This window comes from Clarias gariepinus, chromosome 25 (assembly GCF_024256425.1).
Source record: "Clarias gariepinus isolate MV-2021 ecotype Netherlands chromosome 25, CGAR_prim_01v2, whole genome shotgun sequence".
NCBI classification, from domain to species: Eukaryota; Metazoa; Chordata; class Actinopteri; order Siluriformes; family Clariidae; genus Clarias; species Clarias gariepinus.
This window is the reverse complement of record NC_071124.1, coordinates 10,487,501-10,508,665: the sequence shown is the minus strand read 5'-3', so window position 1 is coordinate 10,508,665 and position 21,165 is coordinate 10,487,501. Positions and strand designations below refer to the sequence as shown.

General features: G+C 38.6%; 1 protein-coding gene across 1 annotated transcript in view; it reads right to left on the bottom strand.

The window, feature by feature from the left end:
• Window positions 1-21,165, bottom strand: part of myo10 (myosin X) — a 64,608-nt gene that overhangs the window by 31,284 nt on the left and 12,159 nt on the right. The window contains exons 2-4 of the mRNA XM_053486565.1: window positions 14,917-15,015; window positions 11,129-11,287; window positions 909-1,096 (exon numbers count right to left, since the gene is read on the bottom strand). Coding sequence (XP_053342540.1) covers window positions 909-1,096; window positions 11,129-11,287; window positions 14,917-15,015 — 446 coding nt within the window. The remainder of the gene's footprint in view (window positions 1-908; window positions 1,097-11,128; window positions 11,288-14,916; window positions 15,016-21,165) is intronic.

Genomic DNA, 21,165 nt, shown 5'->3' with positions numbered 1-21,165 from the left:
AGGAAACTCGGTGTGTTAGAATTATTAAGTTAAAGTGGTTAAGTTTTACCTAAAAAAATCCTGTTGATCAATAATTTATAATTAATCTGATATTTTAGATTAAAATAATAATAACAGTAATAAGAATAATAATAGAGATTTAAATAATTCAGTTTATTTTAATTACAGTGTCAATGTCACATTAAAACAATTGACAGTTGATCAATTAACTCAACTGAAGGCTCAGGGGTCAACCCAGATTCACACTTGAACCAATTAGCAAACAAGTGCTGTTCATTGTTTAACTTTTTCCTGATAATGTTCCAATAATGGCCCTGAGAATCCCAGAAAAATGTAATCATCAGTTTTAGAAAGTCTTTCTCATTCGGTGATTGAGGACGTTTCTGTTCCATACTCTGCCATTGTCTCTCAAGCTCGTAGTGATGAATCCATGTCCAATAATTATTCTCTTTAAGAACTTTAACCTTCCTCAAATTTTGTTTGCAGATATCCAAACCCCTTTGTTCACGCACTTCCGTGAGTTGTTTCGGGACCAGGTACACCCTCAGACCACAAAAAAACTAATTAATGCACTCTGCTTGCAAATCACATGTGGGGGATGTGGGGAGACTCCGCCTTAAACAGAAAGTGCTGATAAGACTGTGTACGTTTTACTGGATAATTTTTAACTCTCCCTCGTATATACATACACACACACCTACATGCATGTTCAGAGGCCAGCCGGCAGTTAAAAACTGCTGGGTAATGACGAGCCTCATCTATAAAACAGCACGATGTGAAACACACCGCGCAGTCTTGCCTTGTGGAATAAATACACCACGCTTACAAACTGACACGTTAACAGTTTCGTAATAAGCTGCATGTGTTGCATGTTCTTTATGATGTGTGTGTGTGTGTTCTCACTGTACCTGATGAGCACACACTGATTGTTGTTGCGTTTCCAGAGCGAGCGATAGCACTCGTTTGCGATGGCGTAGATGTGAGGCGGGATTTCCCCCAGGTGATGCCGACTGTAGCGCTCTACAGCCGAAACCTCATAAAGCTCCGGCAGCTGCTGGTACGGGTTCACTGCTGCTAATATAGACCCGATATATGTCTAGAAAGAGAGGCAAAGAAGGAATTAGGAGAAATAAAAAATATTATCTCTTATAATAAAATTGGTCTGTGTGTGCATGTTTGTGTGTGTGTGTGTGTGTGTGTGTGTGTGTGTGTGTGTGTGTGTGTGCACGTGAGACAAAGGCATACTGACCTACTTTACATCTAATATGCAAATACACGGGAATTGCTCAGACTTCATTTAAATAGCAAATCAGTAAAAAATTTAAATGCACAACCATTCTGCACAATACATACTAAGACTGACTTCACACACACTACACACACACACACACAGAGAAAGAATGAATATTAACAGAACTTGCATAAAAGCGTTCACTTGTAAGGAAAATGATTTTGTCTTTATCACACACTTCTAACTTCAACTCGCTGATAAAGTGCATTTAAAAAAGCACGACACAGTCTGCTGTGAGGTACTGTATAACTGTGGATGTTCATTCAAACACGCTAGCTTGTAGCTGTGAGCTAACATTAGCGATCATGAGTCACTTCGTATTGTGTGAGCAGGAAAATTTTAAGATGTTTAGCAATCGTGTGAAGATTCGACGATCTGATATGTGAATTCAAATTAGAATAGAATGCAGTTTAGTGGTTATCGAGGCTTTATGGAGTTTTCTGGCCTTAATGAGCCGAACACACACACACACACACACACAAAGAGCAACCTAAAGAAACCAGCAGCACTTCTTTGGTAACCTATCAACAAGAAAACACACACTTTGGCATGCAAAGACACACATCCAAGGCACACGGTGTAAACCAAGTGCAGTGTGTGTGTGTGAGAGAGAGAACTATAAGTTGTAATATGAGCAGCTACAGCTCCGAACTAGACGCAAGCAGAGCTATTTCCTGCTGCTCTCTCCTTCTCTCTTTCTCTCTTTCTTCACACACAATGAAAGAGAGAGATTGAGACGGAGAGAGAGAGAGAAACAGAGAGAGTCTGACTTAAATGAAGAAATAAATTTTCTCATGCATTCAGTATTCCAACTGTGTGTGTGTGTGTGTGTGTTTGCGCGTGTGTGCGCGCGCATGTTTGATGTGGTTAAAAGAGCGGGCAGCTAGCCTACCACGCTCTGTCCTGACGACAGGGAAAAAAGAGCACAGCTGTTTATAATCAGAGCGAGTGAGAGAGAGAGAGAGAGAAAGAGAGAGAGAATGAGTGAGTACAAGAGAAACAGAGAGAGTCCTTTGTGTGTTAAATGCTATGGAATTTGATCTGACTGAGGGAGACATTCCACAGGACATTGCTTTAGGAGACAATCGTTTCTAAAAAAGCGCGCACACACACACACACACACTTACACACACTTACATGTATAGACATCTTTAAATGCAACAGTTACAACATGAAAAAAAAAAACTAAAACAAAAGGACCCATGTGCATTCATGCACACACACACACACACACACACACACTGCACATAGTCTCTTGTGTCATGTTTGTCCAAATGCAAGCTCTATTCAGGATTAATCAGTCCCATCTGCCACCAATTATCCCAGCAGCTCACACTCTAGGTGGCTGTCTTGTCAGCAGACACGTGAAAATATTCCCAAAATATCGCAAACACAGTCAATATCAGATTTATTGGCACCATTCATTCAAAAGAGCAGAAACTTAATCAAAAGACATCAGATGTCGTAGTTATAGAACATACTAAATTTGATCTTAAAAAATTAATCTGCATACAAAAAGTTTAATTGAAATTAAATTGGTTATAAATTAACATCGGCAAACATCCTCTTAATGAGATCATTTCTCCTGTCATTTGCTGTTTGCCTATATCAAAAAGTTAAATAAAATTGGTACATTTAATGTGTGAATATCGAAGTTTAAATCATCCTCATCATCTTCTATACCGCTTACTCTGTACAGGGTCATGAGACTTTAAACACTAGGCAGAGTACAGCCAGGACATCGCATGGCACACACACACACACACACACAAAGGAAAATTTGGGAAATCCAATTAGCCTAATCTGCATGTCTTCGGAATGTGTGGAGAAACTGAGTACCAGAGGAAACCCTTAAAGAATTACGCCTTACTAATTACTTACGAATTACAACTACTACATAAATAAAGGAATGTACAAGTATAGAAAGAACACTACTGCAAACTTCTTCTCTTTACACATCCCAGCTTCTTAGGAAGTTTGCACAGGGTCAGTGTTGGGCATACAGTGCTCCTGGAGTGGATAGGGTTAAGTGCATCGCTCAAGGGCATTCTGCTGTTTGATGTAAACATTAACTCAAGCACTTGACCTGGATCCACCTGACTTCATGCATTGTGCTGCGGCCATGTGATTGATTTTACTGGATAACTGTATGATAAGCAAGTGTTCTTATTAAAGTAATTGATAAGTGTAAAGTCGAAATAGGTCTAAATATAGATTGGTTAAACACATTGATCAAATAGGGAGGAACTTACTAATCTTACTATGTGGTACCAGTGTTGAAAACCTTCAATGGTAAAAGAGCTCAAAACTTATCATACTTAAATATAGTCTTATAGTGTATAAACATTATAGCAGCAATGTAATACCTGCTTATCCATTTTCATTAAGATCTTGAGTATGAGGTGTTGCAGTGTTGTGGGAAGTCTCACTCTGCAAAGAGGTTTTCAGGCTAATCATTGCCTACCAGCAGGCCTGGTTCTCATTACGTCAGTACTACAGTGAGAAGGTCATTAAGGAACAAAGCCACGGCAACACAAAAGAAGCAAAAGCACAACCACAACAGGTAGGCTACTGCAAAGCAATAAAGATGGACATGGCACGCATCCATGTTTTAATGAGAACCTGTTTAATAAAAGAGGTAGTCATGGGAGCAGGGGAGAAACGCAGTGAAGCTTTTTTATTATACTAAAAAAAAAAACTCCTATATACAGAGTAAACTATAATAATAATATCATAATTTCACTAACCCAAAACAATAGACGCCGGATGCATTTGCTAAACACTTGTTGGTAGATTCAGGGTGATTGCTGTTATTGCTGTGATTGGTGTTAATGTGAGCAGCAGATATTAAACCCAAAGCCTTTTAATTAATGCATTTAATATATAAGAAAACTTTGTGATATGTGTTTTCATTACTTTAATGTGTGATACACATTAATGTAATGAAAACTTTAATGTGTATCACATTTTAACAGACTCAACAGTTCTTAACATACAGTTATTAGTTAAGTTTATGATTAGGGGTTTTGTAATTTACTACTCAGGTTTAAGACAAAAGACTATTATAGAAGGTCACATTTAGAAATGATGAGAAATATTTCCATACAGAAGATTCAAGATTCAAAGAACTTTATTAATCCCAGCGGGAAAGTTTAATTTTCATTTAATAGCTCCCCTGGAAATGTGGAATTATTCGGTGCACTGTGTAGATACTCTATAAACTTGAGTGTATAATGTGAGAAAGTATAATGGGAAAGTGTGTGGTTAAAGAATGTAGTAAATTACCAATAGTCTTCTTTTTTTTTTTACTTAAATTACCTTTTTAAAAGATTATAATAATGATCAGAATTCGTAAAAATACAAAAAGTTTTTTAAATTTATTTTTACTTTTTATAATACAGCTCAGCATATCGTATGCAGCATGTGTGCGCAGGCACTACCCTTGGATGGTTTGATCTCTCTTGCAGATGTTGCTAGGAAACATGAATTAGTTTAATTAACTAACAGCTTGACTGGCAGATAGACACAGATGTGTAAGAGGATGGACCATAAAATTAAACACAAACTCACTTTCCATACTGCTCACAGATTACCTGCAGTCTATTCCACTGGACTCTGGGCACAAGGCAGGGTATACCTGCCAGGCTATTGCAAGGTACAAGCTAGCTCGCTCGCTCACACACACACACACAAACTTACTCTATAGGCAATTTGAAAACACCATTTAGCCTAATCAGCATGTCTTTGGACTGTGGGAGGAAAATCACTAAACACTATGCACAGAAGCAGGAATCCAAACCACAAGCCCGGAAGTTCAAGGCCACAGTGCCAACCACTATGCCAGCATGCTACTACATCAGCCCCAAAAATAAACTAATAAATAAAGAAATAAAATACATAATTAAAAAAATAAATAAACTGGTAAAGTCTTTTTTTTTTTTCAAATTAAAAGTTAAACAAATAAAGATTGCAATAAAGTTTATACTCTTTTATTTATTAATTGTCATAGAAACATTTTAATAACAAATGTAAATGGTGAAAGGGGTGCAGATTTAACTCCTGATTAAAAATGTTAATAAGTAGTTTAACAACTCAAAATCTTTCTCCAAGCTAAGAACGTTCATGTTCATTGAGAATTTGGGATCAGCAGAGGAGCTGAGTTGATTTGGAAGCTTCCTGCTTAAAGCTCTTAATAAATAATTTCCTTTTTTTTAATACAGTATGGTTAGTGTCCTCATTCTATAAAAAAAAGTTTAAAGAAAAATATTTTTTACGTATCAAGTGTGTCCAAACTTTTGATTAGATTTTTCTTGGTCAAAAAAAAAAAAAAAAAAAAAAAAAAAAAAATATATATATATATATATATATATATATATATATATATAAATATATATACACACTGTATACAGTATATATATTCTTTTGACCACAGATATATATGAAGTGTTTATGTTTAACCCTAACAAGCTCGGCACACACAGAAATGGTTTTATTTATTTCCCACATGGTCCTATAGACCTTTGGCTTGGCTACACGGTACTGCAAAAAAATATAACTTTTCTGGTGTAACACAGTACCCATTACGTTGAGGTGGAGACAAAATCAGACTTTTAAAAAAAGTTTTGACCAGCATCGGCAGTGAAAATGATTGATGTGGGATACACCACTGCGTAAATCTGCAACGAGAGCTGTGTGTTAGCATTTTAGTCTGCTGAAAAACCAACGTGGAACCCTTTACTGGCCCAACTGTAATTCCACACTTGCTAAAACATCATGCTGCCCTGTAACACATGCAATCTCACACACACGCACACACATACACACACATATACGCACAAATATAGACATTAAAGAAACCACACTCAAGAAAACCACATTCCACTTTCTCTATTACTGTACATGCAGTTGTAGTTTCTGTCTCAGCCCCCACCCCCCAACCCCCACCAGCTTCTCCTACTGTTAATTTTAGCAAAATGTCTTGAAATTTTTTTTATTTTTTTTCGATTAATATTACGTATTTTCCGTGAGGTCTTTACAAATGCCTTTAAAAAAAGAAAAATGTATTGAAGTCGTTTTCATGGCTGGAGCCGGGAGTGAAATTACATGCATAACTGCAGATGTGTTAACACGAGTTGATCCTGAGTGGGAGAGGCAACTCTGTGTGTGACTTTACATGTAGAGCAAAATATTAAGTTCGTCTATGTATGAAGAGACTTTAGGAAAACTATATATACCGTATACTTTTAATACTAGTCTTAACTGGATAAAAAAGAGCATGAAATCATATTTACCAAGAATTTGTATTTACTCTCTTGTGCACACTGGATGATCAGACCATTGGATTTAAAATAGGTACAAAATAAAACACCTACCAAAAAATAATTTTACCGTACTTTTAGGAAATTACTCAAATTTCCTTAGTAAAAAAAAAAAAACAGGGGCCCCACTGACACACCAAACACTACACACATGATTGCCAATCACTACAACGCCGCAATATGGCTCATTAGGGGTAATTGCCTTGACGAAATCCAGTTAATCCTGTGTCCAGACAGGAAGGCAAGCGGGTTAAAGGCTAATGCAAGACGCAGCCAGTTACACCAGTTTAACTTGGGTTCTACTATAAAAACAGATGGTACTGGCTTTAAAATCTGTCAGGCTGAGGCCTGGTCAAAGCCATTGCAAAACCCCTAAAACACAGCAGGAACACTGGATGACTGTTGTAATATGGTTGTAATGATGTTAGAATGATATTCACCATTGAGACAACATTGGTTTAGAATGACTTTGATAAAACTACTGTATTGTAAGATAATGTTGAATAAATGACCAAACCACAATCACAACCTCAAAACAATGAAACTGTAACTTTAATTTAAGGGCATTTAACATCCATTTACACGATCTCCAATGGTCCACATCCAGCCCTTAAAATTTGAACAGGGTTTAGAATTCCGGTCGAAAATTGGCTCAGACGCAACAGCGTCCCGCACACATTGTGAATATCTCACATCTTAATGTTGTAATGTGACCTGTTTAATTTTCTTTTAAAAGTTTCACCATGGGGTGCACCTTAGCGCCCAATTACTGCACTGCAATACGGTGTTTGCACCTGGACTAGCCTCAACCATCTTCTCTTGTGCTGCAGTGACTAGATTGGCGAGTGACAGAGTTCGTTCCCACTCAGAATTTTCCCATCGGTTTGGTATTAATATGTGTGTTTTGTAACATTGTGTTAGAGACATTTGTTCAACGTTATCCCATTGTCATGTAGTCAATATAGCTCCAACGTCAGTACATCAACTCGTTCTAACTTTTAAAAACAACTTAAAACCGACATCCAAACATCCATAACATTGCCAAGGTAACGTCACCACAACGTTTGGACAATCAAAACCTTTTTCCTGGACTGGGGCTATATTATAATATTTGAATTCTATATTAATGACCCTGGTTTTAAGCTATTTAAAAATTACACTTAAGCCATATTCACAGAATGTCCTAATAATAAAAATGATTTCTTTTGTGGTTTACAATTACTGGACATGACCAGTTCAGTGGTTCACCGGCTTGATGTAGTTATGGCAAGCAAACCAAATATTAAGTCTTATTTATTTCCATCGACTTTGAAAATAAGGGTAAGGGTAATATGGGTATTGCCATTCCCTTTACTCTATGCTCAGATAACATAAAACATATGTTGTGCATAATATTGTGTGGATTTCCCTTGTGCCACTGGGGCAGCTCTGGCCCCTCGGGACATGACTCCCCACAAGATCTCTGGGGATGTGTTGAAGTGCCTGGCACCTGGACGATGGCAGCAGATCCTTTGCTTTTTTGGGGTGGGCCCTCTGTGGATCACACATATTTGTCCAGTGTATCCCATGGGTGCCCACTCTCAGACTTTATTCTGCGATTTGTGCTGCACTGGCTTTTCTGAGAGATAGGACCAGATAGGTCTTTGGTCCCTGAGGCATGGGCGAGCCTTAGGTGGACATAATCCTGTCATCAGGTACGTGACGGGGATATAATTGAAAAACAATAAAAGTATTTAGATCTCCTGCCATAATCCCACAATATTTTCTTAAACCTTTTTTTCCATGAAAACGTTTAATCATTCACCCGGTTTGGTAAAGCAAATGACTCCATCATAACAAAATACACATAAAAAAAAATTACAGGCAGTCTGTGAGCCAAACTAATTGGAGCTCACATTTTGTAAGCAGCAACAATACAAGCATGAACAAATTCTGGTCCCAGCTGGTAAAACCATTTGGGAGCATAGAAGTTGTGCTAATAATTACACAGTGTATCCCCGCCCGAAAGACCTTCATCTATCTTCACTGAAGGCTTATTATTCCATGTAAGAGCTCTGTAGCTGTATTTGAACTTAATTTAATTTTTATACTTAGTGGTTTAATTCCTACTGACTTAAATTTTAGTCTTAACTAAATCTGTAGTTTAGAGATTGTAGAAGTTGCTTGTCCCACGCAAAGTACTTTTGGTTGTAATAAAACACTTTTTTTCTAACAGTTTACCAAATTCACACAAGTTTCAAGCTTGCTTGCAAAAAAGCTCCAGATTTAGAGTCAAAGTAAGGGGATCTCCTGTGCACAGCTCACTGGACCATTAAACTTTTTCTTCTTGTTCTTGGATTTTCTGATTTGTGTTGTTATGATGCTAGAAGGTGAATTTTTCTTCACATTTAGCTGTCCAACAGAGACCTTCAGGTTTTGTGTCTAAATAGATATCCAGTATTTAGAGCTGTCCATGGTTCCCTCTCTATCAGAAAAGATGCTACTACCACCATGCTTCACTGTTCTATAGCGTTCTTTGGGTGATATGCTGACTTGTTCTTTTATCAAACATATCTTTAACAAATTATGCCTAAAAAGTTCTCATCAGACCATGACACATTTTTTCACGAGCTTGTTTTTTTAAAAAGGGCTTCTGTTTCACCACCCTATCCTGTAGGCCAGACATGTGACAAATACAAGAGACTTGCTCTCACATGAGAGTCCAATACTTGTAAGATATTTCTGCTCATTTAAAGGCGACCTGAAAAAACATTACCTTGCTTTTTTTAAATCCTTTTCCATTTTTGCATTAATCTTGGTTTAAACAAATTAATCAGGTTCCCCCCTAATGTGACCTCATATAAGAAGAGATTCTCCCCCTGTTGGACAGCGGAATGGTTTGTTCCACAACGCATGAACTCTGCTCAGGCATGGTATCAGTCAGTCAGTCATGGTCAGGAGCTTATTAAGGCTACGTTCATGTTACCAGCCTGAAGAAACTCAATTCATATCTTCAACCCTAATGGGACAAAGATTTTTTAGGGCTGCCTGAGCACACAAATCTGATGTTTTTTTAAAAATCGATATGAGATGTGATATGTGTTTCCTATGTGGTCCTAGATGGGATACACATCCCACACACGGCCAGTAGACTTGAATGTGAACGGACTGATTGGAATTCATGCAACTTTTTTCTTCTCGGCACATGCGTGAGGCACTCACAGTGTGGGGATTTTATATGAGATTTCCTAGGAATAGCTGACAAAACAGTTAAAGTAAGCCATTTGGCTTTCTTCCTTCTTCTGCAACACAACACATACAGCCAACTAACTGCTTTTCATCCTTCAAAGAAAAATCCCTAGTATGAAAATCTGAAATCGGATCCATTGTTTGAAACGAATGAGTGGTCGCACAAACGCATGGCATGTTTTCGCCCCAAGGTGCGAGTAAAGACGTATCGATGTGCGCATGCGTGCTGATTTAGAGGACAGATTTGTCTGCATTAAACTCAAATAAAAGTCAGTTGTAATTATGAATGTTGAACCATCATGACACCCAAATCCAATCCAACTAAAGAAAAAAAAAATCCCAATTGGGCAATGTGATAATGCAATGTGATAATGTGAACGCAGCCTTACATAAACACTGAAATGGCACATTAGGAAGAGGAGTGTACGAATAAAAGCATTATTTATTGGGTATTCCAGCTGGAGCTTTAAGAGCTTTTAATTTTTGGGGAACCCTGAGCTATACTAAAGAATAGTTTTATTGTTTAACAAAACCAAGAAAATGTCAAATGAAATCGTATGTAAACTCTTTTGGATTAATCAGAATCACTTTATTGATGTGAGGGTGTACAGTATGATATATATTTGTGAACAACAGATGAATAGTATAGTTTGAGTCTGTGCACAGCCACAGACATGATAATAAAAGACTGTGCACAAAGATTAATGTTTTTACCCCAAAAGATTAATGTTTTTTTTACTAAACTTTTGGTTGCTGTTTCACATTAAAGGTGGAAAACGATCGGACATGATTTATCAGAGGTTTTTTGACATCACAAAAACCAGCAAGTTTAATACGGGTGTTTACAGATTTTATTTTATTTTTATTTTTTATTAAATATCCATCAGTCCTGCTCATCACACGCGTGCAAATGAAATAAATGAGGTGTGTTGCATCCAGGGAAATGCCACAATATGCGGTGAAAAGCCAGGATTATGTGTGCACTTTCAGTTATAATAAACAGCCTGGAGGTACACTTATATAAGAACAAACCTCCAACCACACACACACACACACACACACACACACACACACACACACACACACACACTCTACAATACCCTCAGAGCACTACCAAGATACAAAGAGACAAACTTGTTGATGAAACACACTCATGCCTGTTCTGTCCAGTCTGATGCTGGTGTAAGTTGTCCTGCCACTGTGTCTGTGTCTCAGGGGAGTGTGTGTCTCTGCATGTCTCGTTGCAGTGTGTGTGTTTGTCTCTGTTTGTGAGTAGGTACTGTATACTCACATATATACTGCGTTGTGTGTATCTCAGGTGCAGGTTGTGTAGAATCGCTCCCTCATGCAGGTCCTGCAGCGCTGCCATGTCCTCTACACCACACACACTGCTACTGTGCATCTCATACACTCTCTGTCTGCTCAAAGCATTCTGCTTGTAGGTGTACACCTAAAGACACACACACACACACACACACACACACACACAGAATGTAGAATGAGCGTCTGTGTCTGAAATTGTGTGTGCGTGTGTGTGTGCGTGTGTGCGTGTGTGTGTGTGTGTGTGTGTGTGTGTTTTACTGCAACACAATCATTATGGTTTGGACAGTCATGGAAAATATACTAAGAACTAGAAATATTCCAACCGGAGTGAGTGAGCATCAAAACAGGGGTAAACACAGGGGTGTGTGTGTGTGTGTGTGTGTGTGTGTGTGTGTGTGTGAGTGTGAGTCTTGTAAGTGTGTGTGATTGTAATTTATTGCTGTGTAGGACCAGTGAAAGTGCCTGGCTAAGTGGAAGCCGGTTTTCTCATTAATAGTTTAAACACATGTATAACTACAGCATGACGGAAGCACAGGACCCATTACTTGTGTGTGTGTGTGTGTTTGAGAGAGAGAGAGGGAACAAGCTCTTTTTTTAGATTGTGAAGACATACCATGTGTTACACTTTAAGACTCTTTGTGAGAAAGAAAACTCAGTGTGTGTGTGTGTGTGTGTGTGTGTAAAATTTAGTGCTGTTACTATGTACGTCTACTCAAGTGGCAGCTGTTTCTCTAACTTCTCCACATTATTTGTTTAAACTTACTGTAGAGTCACACACACCCATCATGCAGCTCAACAATAGAGTTAAGGAAAAGCAGAACAAATTAAACATTAACCCTGTGTGTGTGTGTGTGTGTGTGTGTGTGTGTGTGTGTGTGTGTGTGAGTCTTAGTAGAGCAATATCTTACAGTTTTATACTTGTGGGAATACGTCCTGGTTCCTATGAGGAAGAGCGTTTATTATCTGCATCATTGAATACCTTAATGGAAGGTTGTCACAGGGATGGTAAGGGAATCATATGTGTGTGTGTGTGTGTGTGTGTGTATATATACAGTACAATGTGTGTGTGTATGTGTATGCATTTATTGCAAAAATGAAATAAAATAAAAAAGACAACTGCTGAGTCCCTCAGCCTTTCTTCCCTCACGTCTGGTTTCATCTGTTCTCCATTATTCCTGCCCCGTCTACTTCCTCCGTCAGCTCACCTCAGTGGCTAGCTGGCTAATTTCCAGAATGGTTTCCATCTGAACCAATCCATTATACCCAGTAACTTTATATAAAATTGCTCCAAAACAAACATGTTGTAATGAATATGGTGGGATCAGGACTATGAAATAATCGCAGCACTTCCTTAGTGTGTTTGCGCGCCTGTGTATGAACTGGAGTGTGTGTACTGACTGGATGTGCCTCATGGCAGAACAGAATCAGTTTTTATTACATACTGTCCACAGGAATGAAATATTTCTCGCAGAACCCAGACCTGTCAGGGGAGACATGAAACTGATAGAACAGAAGATTGTGTGCGTGACCCTGCCTGTATCTCTCTCTCTGCAGATTTTAATCTCCTGCCGCCATAATGACTAAGAAGAGGTTTGCAGTTCTAAAAAGAATCCATGATATCCTTGTGCGCGTCATGATTTACAAGATGCTGTGCTGATAAAACGTTTCTGAAACAGAGAACAGCGATGAAATCCCTTCACGGCATGACGAGTTATCCTCTGATAAGGAAACGTTGATGTTCAGGAGACAAATGTTACAAAGCAAGGTTCTTATAAGAAATGACTGGCATGTGGCTCTTCCTCAAACCGCTGATATACAGTACAGTAGGAAGCACACAAAGCTGTCGAGAATGTCCCTGAATGAGTTCTCTTTAATGGAACTTAAAGCCTGAACCTGTTCCAGCATGACGGTGCTCCTGTGCACAAAGCAACGTCCAAGAAGAGCCAAGGGTCGTGTGGAACCTCTAAAGTGAGCCCTGACCTCAAGCCTTGGGGATGAACTTGAACACCAACTTAGTCTGATTCTCTTGGTGCTCAGTAGACACTAATCCCTACAGCCACATTAACAATTCTAGTGGAAAGTCTTTCTAAAAAAGTAGAGCTTATTATAAAAGTAGCTTATTGATGAAAGCTATAATTTTTATGGTTACTTTAATATTCTTATAATACTTTCATAGTACTAAAATTAAGGTTACAGTACTTCGCAAAAGTCTTGACCCACCCATCAATTCTTCAAATTAAATGATGTAGATTAAATTTAAGAAAGAGGAACAGATGTTTTACTGCCTATAGGCACAATTAAAAAATTCTATAGTTTATAGAAAAACCTCAACAGCAACCTCATTTCCCCTCCTGTCTATTCCAGCCTGATCATCTGTCAACATCTGCACCTGTTTCTAAGTTGGATGTATTTTACAATTGAATGATTCATGTAGGTAACTGTAGGGCTGAACAATCAAAAAGCAATCCCCTGAAACTGCTCAGGTACAGGGACTGCACTGGAAATGAGAGTCGAAGCCTGGACAACTATTCCTCAAGACTACAATAAAGACTACAAGAACATCTGGCTCTTTTGAAGCAAAATATGAAGAAATGTGGACTTCTCAAGACGTTTGTATAGTACTGTATATGTAGATTGTTTAATTTCTGACAAGGTTGTTGGTTAAAAGCGCTATATAAATGGTACAGAATTGAAATGCATTCATTTTAACTAAATTTGAAAAGGCACCTACAGAAAGCACACATGGATGTAATGGTCAGGGGGTCACAAACTTTTGTCCATACAGAGTATTTGGGTCAATTATACGCTGTTACATAAAAGGTTTAAATTCATTCATGATGTGAAAACCTGAACAAAAGTTAAACATTTGCGAACTTCACACATGCTAGAGAAATCTGCTTTCTACCTCCATAATCCCAACAGAAACAGAGAAATGGTTCTAATAACCTCCTGGAAGCTAAATACCATACTGTAATTCTGGACAGTAAACAATAAAAGTTATTCTGCCTTTTGTTGATGGGTGAGCAATTCAAATGTTTTAGGACTGTTATACAAGACTGTTTTGAAGCAACTGGGTTTAATGATGTAAACGAAATGTCAACATACAGTCAGGTCCATAAATTTTGGAACAAAGATAAGGTTTTTGGCATTTGGCCTCTGTGCACCACCACCACACTCAATCTGAAATAAAACACTCAAGATATGATCGGGGTGGACATGAGCATGGAAGTAACCATTCAGGAGTGTTGTTTACAGCCATTTTTATACACACACACATTTGGTGGATAATAATGGAACAACAAACTAATATCATTACATGATCTGTCTGCAATATGAAGCGGCGTCCTATCTTGAGTGTTTCTTTTCAAACACAATGTGGTGGTGTACAGAGGCCAAAGCCAGAAAAATGTATCTTTGGTTTTTAAAACTAATTAATGAGAAAATGCGTTTTATTATGTGCATGGTATGTCTCAAGTGAATTAGTACTAATTTTATTTTTCTTAGTAATGTCTTTACACATTTTATCCCTAACAGTAACTCCGGCAACTGATATCCTAACAGAACTAGGGCTGTGTGTGTGTGTGTGTGTGTGTGTGTGTGTGTGTGTGTGTGTGTGTAAAATGAGCCAATAGATGGTCTTGACATGCCAACTGTTAGGTGAGCTTCTTCTCTATAGAGCAGATGTTATGCTAGAGTCTTTTGAATAATTACTCTCTTTCATACACACAAACACAAGGCGCACACGAAAGGCTTTACCTGTCCATAGTCGGTGCGGAAAACCACAATGCCACCCGAGCAGGAGTCCACTGTGCTGGCCCAATACTGATCCTCCTCCCAGAGCCAAACACGAGAACCCTGCAAAGAAAACACACACACACACACACTTTTATTTGATATAAAACTTATAAAGAAATGACTTTTGTTTAAATATTATTTTCATGTTGTATTATTCATGATGCAATCAATGCATTATTGATTCCTATCCTCTGGAGCTGGTGCTTTGTGAATATCATGTCTATCTAGCTAATCACACATCGCCTTCCTCTGAATCTCCAGCTAACAGCCTGCTTTCACCCATGACTCACTCATCTTTACAACACAACCCGTGATGATGAATCTTTATTAGCTATTGCGCAGGTTGCAAGTTCTGACCTGAAATATGGCTGCTGCTCAATAACCAGATGTTTACTTGGTTGTAACCTGACACTGCTCAATAAGAAGAGCCTCTAGCGTCTAATTACTCGTGACTTCATCTTAATTCCATTAATACACAACACACTTTCCATCAGATCAGTGATATCGAATCAACATAATGTAAATGATGTAGCCGAAGTAAGCTAAATAAGCAATAAAACATTCTAAGTAGAATAAAGTAATAAACACGTACGTCCAATTATTTCCTCTGGAGCAGGTGTGTTCAGTCAATCAGAAGCTGGACCGGGGTTGGGCCTTAGATCATTTAACATACAGTAAATCCTAATATATATTCTAATATTCGCTTGGTAAATTAATAAGACAATACGGTCCAAAGATAGGAAAGAAATCTATATAGGAAAGTATCTCACTCATCACACACACACAAGCACAAACATATGTCTTACTGTACTAATGTTACAAATATTTTATTATTTCCATAAGTTAACAAAGTTCTCAGAGCTCCCCCAAAGTGTACTTGGGTTAATGCTTTAGTTTTGAAATACCCTTCAGACTTTTTGCCCCCATTTTTGTATGTCTTATACGTCTACGCCTGCCACTGCAGAGCTACACCCCACCAGAGAACAGCAGAGCTGAACAACAAGTTGGGGAGAGTTTTGCCTATAGGACGTCACATTATAAATATAATTACTTCTTCTTCTTTCTTCTTTCTTTGTCTTTTGGCTGTTCCTTTTCAGGGGTCGCCACAGCGAATCATCTGCCTCCATTTAACCCTATCCTCTGCATCCTCTTCTCTCACACCAACTAACTTCATGTCCTCTCTCACTGCATCCATAAATCTCCTCTTTGGTCTTCCTCTAGACCTCCTGCCTGGCAGTTCCAACCTCAGCATCCTTCTACCGATATATTCACCATCTCTCCTCTGAACATGTCCAAACCACCTCAATCTGGCCTCTCTGACTTTATCTCCAAAACATCTAACGTGGGTTGTCCCTCTGATAAACTCATTCTTAATCCTATCCATCCTTGTCACTCCCAAAGAGAACCTCAACATCTTCAGCTCTGCTACCTCCAACTCTGCCTCCTGTCTTTTCTTCAGCACCACTGTCTCTAAGCCGTAGAGCATCGCTGGTCTCACCACTGTCCTATACACCTTTCCTTTCATTTTCGCTGATACTCTTTTATCGCACAACACACCTGACACTTTTCTCCACCCATTCCAACCTGCCTGTACCCGCCTCTTCACCTCTGTTCCACACTTTCCGTTGCTCTGGACCGTTGACCCTAAGTACTTAAAATCCTGCACCTTCTTTACCTCTGCTCCCTGTAGCCTCACCGATCCTCCTGGGTCCCTCTCATTCACACACATGTATTCCGTCTTGCTGCGGCTAACTTTCATTCCTCTGCTTTCCAGAGCATACCTCCACCTCTCCAAATTTTCCTCCACCTGTTGCCTGCTCTCGCTACAGAGCACAATGTCATCTGCAAACATCATAGTCCATGGGGACTCCTGTCTTACCTCATCTGTCATCCTGTCCATCACCAGAGCAAACAAAAAGGGGCTTAGAGCCGATCCTTGATGCAGACCCACCTCCACCTTAAACTCTTCTGTCACAATCACATTATAAATATAATTACATTTATATTAAAAAGGATATAAAATTGGCTTAAACAGTACAAAAATGGGAAATGTATTTTTCTCACTGTTTTGTTTGTGCATTCAGACTAGAGAGCAACCTGAATGTGACATGTGCAGAACAGGTCATCTTACAGACAGCTAATTAATTAATGCTTTAGCTAAAATGTAACCTTGACCTTTTATTTAATAATAAAAAAAAAGGGAAAATGAGGATCTTGTTACTATGTTTTTTTTTTTTTTATAAAAACTGGAAAAAAAATATTCTTTTGTGAGGACCAGACAAGGGTCCCCACAAGGTCAAGACCACGAATTTTAAGCACACACACACACATACACACACACGCACCTATTTCATCTGCTGATGGGATAAACACATGGTGATTTGGACAGACATAAGTGGTTTTAAAGCCCAATGCACCACCAGACTGAGCAATGAACTTTAACCCTGTTCTCCCCCTCACACAAAGACGCCACGACCCAACACACACCACAACCACCACTTCAGCCAGTTAAATAGATACTGTTGTAAGTTTGGTGGTTTCCTTTTACCATCAAATGGATACGACATCCTGGACCCATGGTAGTTTATGTAACTTGTTTGTTTAAACACTTGATCGGGTGTCAATACATTATAGTCCAGAACGGGGACAGGAACACGTTTGTAACGAAGAGTTCCCCGAACTGAAACTGTGCTCATTTTCAAACACAACCCTAGCCATGAGTCTCTTCCAATTGGTTTGTCTCCATTTTCCTTCCCATTCACACAGACAACCTACTGTGTTCTTCTGCCTCTCTCGCACACACACACACACACACACACACACACACACACACACACACACAGCTGCACTGAATGATTAGCCTGGCTGCTACTCGACAGCTGTGCCCCTGGCCATCCGCACTGCCTCCCCAACAACAAAGCCTGACAACGTGTGTGTTCACAACGTTCCTCACAACACACACTGTATTATCAGTGGCAAAATAAAGAGAAAAGATCGAAGCCATTGTAGTAGAGTGGGTATCAAACACATAACAGGCAAGTGTTTACAATAGTGTCACACACTGTATGCATCAGTGGGGTTTAAATGCAAACACAGCCATGTGAGAGAGTGTGTATGAAACTTTACACATCATCCAGGGAAGTATAATGCATGTGGCTTGGATGGGAGGGGGGATTTTTGGGAAAGTTTGTGTATCTATACGGTCAGGATTCCTCGGTGAGGTGAAAGTGTCGTTTTTCTTTGTTTACTTATGCTGTCTAATGACTTTTTAAAGGAACCAGCACCATGTCAAGCAAAGCTTTTGTATTTAATATAAAAAAAATGCAACTAATGACTTTGTGTTTGGGGTGACAGTGGGGTATTATGGGTAAAATAATAAAATATATTTAAAAAAATAATGTATTTTATCATAAATGTATTACACGTTTTTTTTTTTTTTTTTACTTAAAATAGAAAATTAGGAAACGTCTGAATTCGTCAAACGATTTCCCAAACCAGCATGAAATCTACAACATTGAGAGGATTCCTATAAGGTGTGGAACATTTGTGCCCGAGCGAGCAGCAACATCTCACTTCACCCAGCCTTGGAATTTTATCGTTGTTTAACTGCTTTTATGCTAGCCATTTCATTCTCCCTCCTAGCACAGATTTAACTGGGGCGATCGTAAGACAATCAACCACTTTGTTAAAAAAGGGACACAAATTGTATTGTATTTCATTCATAACACCAAAAGGCAAACCCTTAATGTCTTTCCCTTTTTATGGAATCACTCTTTCCTAATAATCAAAAGCCCATGTACAAGTTTGTCATGAGCACAGAATGTCTGCCACGGTTGTATGCTTGTACCCATGTAACGAATCTCAGGCGCTCAACAGCTGTGACTTACAAAATATATGTGAGATAAGCGGGACTTCATGTCAGAAATGATTGTAATTTCCTGTTCCACTACATGTCACGTTCATCGGCACATGGAGGTCACGCTACGCTAAAATACAATCATTATCCAATCACGGGCATAGGCTGTATGGTTGGGGATGGTTTTAATCGAGGAGGGGGGGAAAGGCCTGAGAGCATGACTTCCCACTGTGCACTACTATTTACTCTGCATGCATTTACAAAAACGTATTTACAGTAAAGTGCTATAATATCTTTGTTGTTAGTGCTTGTTCTGTCGTATCCGACGCTTGACTACTTCATAAGCCCGCATCCTCCATGCCTTCCTTGCTTGGATTGCTTCCTTGAGCACATTTAAGCTTTCGCAACCATCTGTGGTGGTGTTAAACACGATGGCCCTGATGACTCTGCGTTTCATCACATCTTCGTCATGCTCACCATCACCCAGTGCAGTTTTCCCCTTGATTTCAGACGTGCAAACTCAGGATCATCCGTTCACATTCCTCCTCCACTCTGAGGATCAGTACTTCCAGATCCAGGACGTGCAGAGTGGTGTCATCTGCGTATCTCAGATTGTTGATGTTCTGGCCACCGATTTTAACTCAAATAATTGACTTGTCCAGAATGTTCTTTCTCATAATGGTTTCTAGTTGAATAGTACAAGTTGAATAAAAGGGCGGATAAGATGCGGCTCTATCGTACATCGTTTCCAATCTTGAACCATTCTGTGTTGTCATATGCTGGTCAGTGTACAGGGATCATATCAATGTGATCAGCACATGTATATGTTCTACTGGTACTCCCTGGAGTTCTCCATGATCATCAGAGATTGGCAGGGAGATAATAGATTGCCACTCTCTTTCCTAAACCCTGCCTGGACATAGAGTAATTCCAATTCCATAAATTTCCCTAGCTGCTGTAGGATGATTTTTAATATGATCTTGCCAGCATGTGGTATCTGGGTGATGATATGGTAATTCAAGCAGTTGCTTGTGCTTTTTAATGGCTTGTGCTTTGTAATTAAAATCACATTTTAATTAGGTATTCATTCTGATATCTTTATTAATTGTGCCACGTAGAGTGTAGAAGCTTTAAAACCTGCCAGTAGGATTGTAGAAAGACAAGGCAGAGCATAGAATAGAAACAAACTGATTGTACTGTAGTTTCTACTAAATGATAAGGTGAAGACATCTGGTCTGGGTCGGATAAAGAAATCAGCTCCTTGAATGTAGGAACATCATGTATGGGGCGTAGATCATGTTTGCAGAGAAGTTTGTATATAAAATGAAATGGATGAGTGAAAGAAATGTCCATACTGCAGTATGTTTGCTGTATGAGACTGGTCCTTCTGCAGAAGTTGATATATATATATATTCTTATATATTGTTTGTTCTATTGGCACATAATAAAAAATATAATAATTATCTGCCAATAGAACAAGTAATTTATGCTCCTGGATCTAGAATCTTTAACTTCTTCCTAACTTTAGCTACAGCTGTCATGTTGCGTAACGCCAAGGTCCAACGCAATTCTGCTTTTCTAAATGTACAGTCTGTAATTAAAACAGCCCTCGAAAGCTAGCTCAGAGAATTATGCCACTTTAATAACCATCTCCTGGTCACTCTGTACATGTAAACTAACAGGAAGGTTCACATCCAACATCTGGATAGTACAACTGATCCTGATTATCAGCTAGTTATCAGCCTCTTGTGTTGATGTGGCAACTGAGTAATCAAGCTGCTCCTGCAGGCCATGAGACACTTCTACATCACATGTTAATGCTGTCTGGACTAGTAACAAAAATATACAGTCTAACCATTACATTTCAAACTTTCACTTCTTCACTCCTCTGCCTTTAGGGGTTGGACTGTTGTTCGTTGGTGCACTTTGCTCTGCTGTTCTAGCCATGCACACACACATATATACACACATATATACACATATACATATACATATACACACTATAGTAAAGTAGTTCCTACAAACCCAAGGCTACTGTATTTTTTTAGCCACCTTGGTATTACAGTATGTGCAAAAAAGCAATTTATTATACATTCGCTGTACTAAATTGAAAAAAGGAACTGAAAAGCACATTAAATTAGTGTGTTTAATCTTTTGTTTATTATAGATTTTCTATTACAACTGTATAAACAAGAAAATAGAAAATATATATTAATGGGAGACTCCCAGTAACAGCTAATAATGGTGCACGTGAGATAATATTTATTTATCAACTTAAAATTATTTTAAAAACTAAACAAATGCTTAAAATTTTGTCGAAATACATTAATTTCCACCTATGCGTACATTACTTA